This window comes from Bidens hawaiensis, unplaced genomic scaffold (assembly GCF_021521415.1).
Source record: "Bidens hawaiensis isolate Kalapana, Puna unplaced genomic scaffold, B.hawaiensis_p1.1 tig00009863_1, whole genome shotgun sequence".
Lineage (NCBI taxonomy): Eukaryota > Viridiplantae > Streptophyta > Magnoliopsida > Asterales > Asteraceae > Bidens > Bidens hawaiensis.
The window spans coordinates 918445-927157 of NW_027491741.1; the positions used below are offsets into that span (position 1 = coordinate 918445).

The following is an 8713-nucleotide window of genomic DNA, read 5'->3' on the forward strand; positions in this document are numbered from 1 at the left end:
GAGCTCCGGCATCCACTTCCGATAATAATAATAATATTATCGTTTGTTATTGTTATTATATAAACTCAAACCCTAACAAACTTCTTACCGGAACTCGAACTGCCAATGGCGTCACTCCGATTCACTCCGTTCTCAACCTGTACGGACCGATGTTCACCGGACGTCAAACTGTTCCGCTGCCGGAAGCCAGTATCCGTCCGGTGCTCCGCCGGAGACTCTACGGTTACCGGAGGCGCTGATTTCGATGCGAAGGTGTTCCGGCATAATTTGACTAGGAGTGATAATTATAACCGGAAAGGATTCGGACATAAGAAGGAGACTCTGGAGCTCATGAATCAGGAGTATACGAGTAAGTGATATAAGATTAAGTTGATTTTTGTTGAAATGTTACAGGATACGGAAAGGATTCGGACATAAGAAGGAGGCGCTGATTTCGATGCGAAGGTGTTCCGGCATAATTTCACTGGGATTGTTGGTTTGAAGTGATGTTGATGTGGATGAGGGAATCGGAGATGGAGCGGTGGCTGGTGGCGGAGCTATGGTGGCGGTGGTGATGGTGTTTGAGGAACATAGAGAGAGAAGTGAGATGAGGCAGCACAGAAGAAGAAGAAGAAGAAGAAGAAGAAGGGTAGGCAAAAAGACAAAAATGCCCTCACATGCGTCTCACGTGAGGGCATTTAACTGAGTTTTTCTAACCCAGTTAGCGTAAAGGACATAACGTGTAGAAAAAAAAAGTTTAAAGGACACCGCCTGCAAGGAAAGGACACGAACCGTAATTTGGCTTTTTTTAAAGGACAAAATTTGTAATTGGGTCTATTTTTTATATGTTAATTTGACGAATTTATTTTTTTTAGGTTTTAACGATTGGGTTTTACCAAAGTTGTTTATAGTGTAATTAATAAACGCAACCGATACTAACTGAATTCGCATAGACTCACCATCAAGACGCTCGGGTTTTACCAACACCCGGGTTTTATTGACCGAACAAACATCATTATAAATATTTTTATCTTTTATATGTTAATTTGACAAGTTTATTTTTTGTTTTTAATTCTGGTATCGTTACGAACGTGATCGATACCGACCAAACTTTTTAACATGTTAATTTTTAGTTACACGAGCGCCACTACTATTTCTGTGTTAGCGTACACATTATTTTTTTTTAATTTAGTGTCGGTATCTTAACGAACCTAACCCATACAAACCAAATATGCATTTCAAAACGTCAAAGGACGGGACAGGTATATAAACATATACTAACTGCTCCGGCGCAATGCGCCGGATAAAAACTAGTTATTAATAAACGTATAAATTACGCGCAAAAAAGTAATTCAAAGATGAAATTACATAACTACCCTCCTCGCATTCCCTCCATAAGTATCCAACACCCCCTCACCATTCTCTTCAGTCTTCTCTCCATCCATTCTCCAAACCCATCGTTACATAATTACAATCGTTTATACAAAACTACTGCTAGCTGCCACTAAAATGGAAATCTCTAGCGGCATTGTTTTTCTGGTCGTCTTCGTGTTCTCGGTGGTCAACGCTAGAATTCCTGGAAACTATGCTGGCGGGTCGTGGCAAAGTGACGTTCTATGGCGGTAGTGACGCCTCCGGTACAATGGGTATGTTGTATTAAGTAATTAGTTACATTCCACCTGATATTGTATATTATTGATAATCTATTTATAGTTGTTTAAAGACAAAAATGTATTGTCTATTCAAACACCCTTTTTGCTATTTGTACACCCTTTTTACATATAATTTCTCTTTTACACACATCTTTTCTAAAACTATGGTGGATGTATGAATAGCAGGTCCCTTAAAAATAAGTGAGCTATCTTCTCTGTTTTAATAGGCACAATAACTCATCAACAACGAATAATAGCTTTGTTTTAAGTAGGATCAGTTTTGTTATTCTAAATGGTGTTGAGGCACAATTTATTACCTGGTTACCCGTCTCTTTATTGTAGTTAAATCATTTTTATTTATGTAACAATGTGAATAAACCAAACGATTTTAGAAGGAAAAAAAACTAGAAATTTATCCACCAAACAAAGTATACACTATCACAATAATTAATTTCAGTTCCATCAAAATGCAATTTTCTTAAAACATTTTCAATTGCATATTGTTGATGTAATTTAAAATGTAACAGGAGGTGCTTGTGGGTATGGGAACCTATACAGCCAAGGCTACTGCGTTAACACGGCGGCATTAAGTACGGCGCTCTTTAATAACGGTTTTAGTTGTGGTGCTTGCTTTGAAATAAAGTGTGTCAACACCCCTCAGTGGTGCCACCCCGGAAGCCCCTCCATTTTCATTACCGCTACCAATTTCTGCCCACCAAATTACGCCTTACCTAACGACAATGGAGGTTGGTGTAACCCTCCTCGTACTCATTTCGACTTGGCCATGCCAATGTTCCTTAAAATAGCCGAGTATCGGGCCGGAATCGTACCCGTTTCTTACCGCCGGTATGTTTTTCTCTCCCGCCTTTTTTTATTTAATGTGTGACATTTTTCACTCGTATTTAATTTAAATTATTAAAGTTGCAACTTTAATTTGACTTTGATTTTCTTAGTTGTACTTTATAATTTATATATACTGCCATGTGGAAACTTATCTTATTTCTTTATTTGACTTTTGTAACATTAAAAAATCAAAAATAAACTAGACTCTAGGTGTAAAGATTGTAGGCCCCACCGCATTTTTTATATGCCATTTTAACACCTTAAGCAAATTGAAGAAACTGACCTTTGTGTTTATGGTTTATTACTGCAGAGTCCCTTGCAGGAAAGCAGGGGGAATCAGGTTCACAATTAACGGGTTCCGTTACTTCAACTTACTTCAACTTGGTTTTGATCACCAATGTTGCTGGCGCGGGTGATATTCAAAAGGCGTGGGTCAAAGGCACAAAGACTAACTGGATGAGCATGAGTCGTAACTGGGGTCAAAACTGGCAATCTAATGCTGTTCTCACCGGTCAATCACTTTCCTTCAGAGTCACAGGAAGTGACCGAAGAACCTCTACCTCCTGGAACAATGTACCAGCCAATTGGCAATTCGGTCAAACCTTCACCGGAAAGAACTTTCGGGTGTGAAGAATGGACATAATTTGTATCATCTTATCTATTTTAATTTATTTCCATGAGCGTCTGGATTTTCAAACCGCCGCATTTGGTTATTTACTAAAAATCATTGTTTATTGTAAAAATGCAACTTTGCAGAAAAGTGTTGGTATTAGTCAACCAAATTGCAAAGTATGATGATATTAATTATATGTTGTTCTAATTTAGTTGGTGTTTAAAGTTACAGTTGTTTTTCTTTAGTATTATACTATGGTTAGTATGATATTAATTGTGTTGTTTTTAGTAAGGGGGCGTGAATGTACTTTGGTTGAATTATAACATTTATCATGTATGAGTATATGACAAGGATTTATTGGTAGCTTAAATATTTACATCTTGTAATTTTTATTTATTTTTAAATCTTTTTAATCAAAAAATAAATAATTAAATAGTTTTTGAATTACTGGTATTTACGCACGAACATTCCTTTTACGGATACTGGAATGATGACTTATGCACCGGGTTTGCTGTTTTTAGCACGGTTAGGTAGCTGATAACAACTTCATAATGTTAACCAAATTCGATAACACGAGCATTGAGCATAGAGATTCATCTAAATAAGAAACAATAAAAGAAGTTACTGCAAAGTTAAAGTATTGAATATTTGTAAGTTTGTTGGTTTTCCTAAGCCCAGGCCCAAACGCCAGCTGAGACAATATCAGCGACTTAGCAAGATATTGTTTGTTTTTTTTAATATGTAAATTATAACCAGTAGATGACCATAATAATGTACCTAGTGTGTACATATATATTATTTATGTATAGCATTATGCTTTTCTCAATTCTTTTGGCACAAATGCTTTTCACAAACCACCAAGGTACTATAAGTCTAGCACTAGCATTGTGCACATCTCAATGTGTATTTTAGGGCCCATCTGGATATCATTGATTTATCTTTATTAAAAAAGGTGGAATATGGTTCTTGAAGTATACTGTACATAATACGTGCCAAGTTGCATGGACGAATGAATTTTAAAATGTTTTTTTTTAAATCACGCAGTTTATCAGTTCAACCGGCATCACTTTTATTTCTCACGATCCTTGTTTACATGTTAATCGACCAACAAAGCAAGCAACTAAAAGTGTTAGAAGAAAGGCCTACATTTAATATATGGTTATTTAAACGAACTTAATGTTTTGATTATATAATAGCACATATATAAAGGTCTAATGTCATTTTTGACGAGAACATGAATTGATATATAATATACATTTTTTTTATTTGAATTTTAATTAGAAAAAGTTTGCTTCATATATGAAATAAGATTACAGATAACATTTGATTTTTTTTAGAATAGGTGAGTTTAAAATAAAGTGTTTTTAAGAGGTTAACTTTATTTTAAATGATTTTAGGTAATCCCTATCTCAGATAGAGAATTAGAGTGACACGTCATGATCACATCCACATCATCCGAGTGCTCATCCATGTCATCAAAGGCGTTAGGTGACAAAAACATGTAGAATCTTCTATCTCAAATAGAGAGTTATGAATAAAATAAAGAATTTATAAAATAGCCATATTAGTATAAAAATAACCTACTCAATAATAATAATAATAAATCATAAATTAATGATAATAGTGGTAATAATTATAATAACATAACTTGTAAGTCCATAATAATAATAATAATAAATATTCTAAGTAATAATAATAATAAACCTTAATCAGAATTCCAGCTTATTTAATTAAATATGTGTTGTATATGTTAAAAATATTTTACAATTTATGACATACTTTTATAAAATACAACGTACTTTGTAAAATACAATTAAATAAAAATATAATACAACGTAAAAACCATACAACAAAAAACAATATTAGTGGGTGACCAATATATAATCTCATAAAACCAAGCAAATTATTTTGAAATTTTTAACTTAAATCTTTCATGACACGTGATATATTATAGTGTCAAATATACCAATAAATCAATTTTTTCAAAGTAATTCAAGGAGTGTTTAAGGCAACATGTTGGTCACTCGCTAATACTATATTTTGTATAATTTTTTATTATATTATAGTTTTATTGGCGTGTTATTTATAAAAGTGAATCATAAATTACTAATTGCTTCTAACATCTATAATACATATTTAACTAAATAGATATTACAATAATTATTATTATTATTATTGTTATCAATTTACTAAATTTGTTATTATAGTTATTACAAATATTATCGTTAATTTATGATTTTTAATCATATTATTATTATTATTATGGTTATTATTGTTAATATTATTATTTAGTAGGTTTTGTTACTAACATGTATATTTAATTAATTCTTAATTTTATTCACAAATCTCTATTTGAGATAGAGTATTCCACATGTCATGCCACATCACACATGCGATGACATGGACGACAACTTGGATGATATAGATCGCCAATTGAAAAGGTTGCTGAAGTGTCACCCTATTCCTCTATCTGAGATAGAGAATTACCTAAAATCACTTAAAATAAAGTCAGCCATCTAAAACCACTTATATTTTTTTTCAAAGTCACCTATTCTAGGAAAAAAAATCCATAATATTTTATTCAACCTATCTCACAATATTTTAAATACAGGACATATGCTTACTTATAGTGCCATATGTTATAGTGACATTTTATACAACCTATCACATAATATTTTTAAATATAATTCTACTGATAAATGTTATAATGTATTTTATTCAACCTATTATGCATAAATGTTGTTAATCACCATTCACAAACGTATACCGGTTAAAACTAAGTCAAATCGACTAATCGAGTATCACGGAATGATCAACTTAAGAGGCGGAAAGATGTTAATATGTAACAGTGACTAATGTTTAGATAATAAGTTAATAACATAAACATAACCACCACAGTTGTGGATGCATAACACAAGGTCACAAGGCACGAAATAATAATAGTAGCATAGTAGTTTTCAGGTGGGTCCCAAATCAGGTGCTAGTCCCAAATAAAGTGTTTATACTCAATAGTATAAGTTTTAACTTGAACAATTCACGAAAGTTACAAGGAGGCAACAATCTTTCTAACATCTTTTTTTCGACTTATGAGTTTTCCATTGCTTGAGAAGATATTCAACGCTTTCTTTCAACGTCGCTTGTCTTTTCTCCGTGCTGCTCCAAAGGACTGGGATTGGATATCTGCCACTCGGGTTGTACTCATTTAGTTCATTCAGAGCTCTTACAACAGAATCATACACATCTTTCTCACATTCATTTTTCAAGCTTGCGATCTTCTCATCTTCTTCATCCAAGACCTCCTGCACAATCATATTTCATTTTCCCATACAAGCTTTAATCAGACTAACACAGTTTATAAAATTTGACAAATGATAGATATATAAATTAATACCTTGATTTGCCCTCCAACAGTGATGACTTTAAAGGGATGCCAGCTAGGATCACGGAGATGATTCTGCCACAAATCTGCCAACTTTGTGGAATTTTCAGATGCCTGCTTTTTATTAGAACAGTGTCTCTTAGCAGCAGCAATAAAAGGCTTTTCATCAAGCTGCCCCATACTCTTGACAAAAATATGTGCGCGCGCAGGAGTTTTACTCAAGCCCTGTTGTTCAAAATTCAAACAAGCGGGATAAAACAGTAATTTCAAAAAGTTTTATCAGTTTAGATGAATGACTTGATTAAAACTCACATTAATTAGCTCTTTACGAGCATCCACTAATTCATCATTGCTCTTTCGTTCTTTAACTATCAATGCTTGATTAAGCTCTTCCAAACACTCAAGCTCCTCTTCTTTTTCTTTAAGATCATTTTTAATTGATTCCATTTTGCTCTTTGCTTCATAATCTTCTTCAGTCATGTGTTTCATCACTTCTACGGCTCCCTTCACTTGCTTGATCTCTAGCTCCAGCCGTTGCTTTTCATCAAGCTTCTTTTCAAGCTCAATAATTTTCTGGTGAAGTTTTTCTTTTTCTATCTGTCGTGTTTTTATTAAATCAAATGCAATTATAAAAAACTAATATGAAAACACATGATTCAATCTGAAAGCTTGTTAACAAACCTTCTGTTCCTCAGCTAGCTTCAACACTCTTTCATCTGCCTTTTTCTGCTCAAGAATTGCCATTTCATTCTGCCAAAAAAAAAAAAACATTTCATTGCTGTAATAATAATAATCTAGCATGTAAAACAAAATCGTACCATTCTCTTCTCATTATCAAGCTTCCGTTTCTCATCGTCATTTTTAACTTCGCGTGCTCTAAGTTTCTTTTCACGATCTTCCAGCAGCCATTTGGACCGTTCATGTTCAGCTGTAATAATTTTAAGCTGCTTATTGGCCTTCTTTAGCATCATCTCCATATCTAAGCAAGAACAAAATAATAATAATAATAATAATAATAATAATAATAATAATAACAATAATAATAAACTAAGATCAATGAAACATACAATTGAGAAATAATCTTGAAAATAGTACCTCTATTAAAGTTCTCTGTCATCTCTTCTTTCTGTTTCATAACACTCTTCAATTCAATATCTGTTTTACTTATTTCAACATTTATTTCTTCACTTCTTTTGTCCTGTTCGTCTATTATAGCGTTCAATCCCATAAATAGTTTTGATTCTATTACTTCTCCTTCTTTTTGAATGCCAGCCACAGTTTTCAAATCACCATTCTTTTTAAGATAATTTCCAACAAGACCAAAGGAATTATAATCTTTATCTGTTGCAATCCAAGCATACAACTTATCATCTTTGCCGTTAATTTCCCTACTAAACCAGTCTTCCCTCCCATGTTTGTTTACCTCAAAATCCTTCATAAACATCAAAACACAATGCAAACCATCCCACGTTCTCCCAAATACAACCACAGCAAGCCCCGAGTGACCCTGATAGTTCCACAGAGTATGCACTTTCTCCGGCTCGTAACCCTTTCCTGTCCAATTGTTTTTCAGCTTATTACCACTGTCACCCACATACTTACCGTTCTTATATTCAACAGGAATGTTCGCAACCACAGCCATCCAAGGCCAAACATATACATCTTCATTAGCATTTTGTTTTTGAGTTGTATCTAGTAAACTTTCACTTGTTGAATCGAAACTCTTGAGTTTAACTTTAGTATCAAAGTCCTTATCTAAATACTCGATCAATCCCATATGTTTGGCCTTTTCATTAAAGGTGGCACCTTTCGATTCTCGCACAATCCTATTCGCATGCCTAAGGAGGTCATCGTAACAGTAGTCTCTACTATCAGGACAGAAGGGACATTTTAAAATGTTTTCTGAATGCCTAATTTTGAAACAACCGTCTCTTAGTTCCTTGAGATAATTGCGCTTATACTTCTCGATGCTGATATCAATGTCGATTGCATCTCTACTTTGCTGACTCATCCTGCACCTATCTTGCAAGCTGCATTATATCAAACACACAAATTCAGTAACATGAAATCAGTTCTATCAAGAAACATCTACAAAAAGCTTGATTCCAACAGATATATAAAACTAGTTTTGAGTCATATAACAAAACTACCATCACTAGAAAAACAATATCTATTTTATTCTATAATGCATATGACGACAAAAAGGTAAACTTACATAATTTTAATAGTTTTAAGTAATTACTACTT

The 8713-nt window shown here is 33.4% G+C and overlaps 1 protein-coding gene and 1 pseudogene across 2 annotated transcripts; one reads left to right on the forward strand and one right to left on the reverse strand.

Annotated features, from left to right (window-relative positions):
- The first annotated feature begins 1339 nt into the window (after positions 1-1339).
- On the forward strand, positions 1340-3294 carry LOC143533748 (expansin-A4-like; annotated as a pseudogene). The gene is made up of 3 exons (XR_013135413.1): positions 1340-1625; positions 2159-2477; positions 2785-3294. The product of XR_013135413.1 is annotated as an expansin-A4-like (transcript).
- A 2782-nt stretch (positions 3295-6076) lies between these two features.
- Positions 6077-8477, reverse strand: LOC143533750 (protein INVOLVED IN DE NOVO 2-like). The gene is made up of 6 exons (XM_077028426.1): positions 7562-8477; positions 7285-7445; positions 7148-7216; positions 6779-7063; positions 6479-6691; positions 6077-6386 (listed from the first exon to the last, which is right to left on the reverse strand). Exons 1-6 carry the CDS (start codon positions 8475-8477, stop codon positions 6153-6155), a joined length of 1878 nt encoding a protein of 625 aa, XP_076884541.1. The 3' UTR covers positions 6077-6152.
- Between the last annotated feature and the right edge of the window lie 236 nt (positions 8478-8713).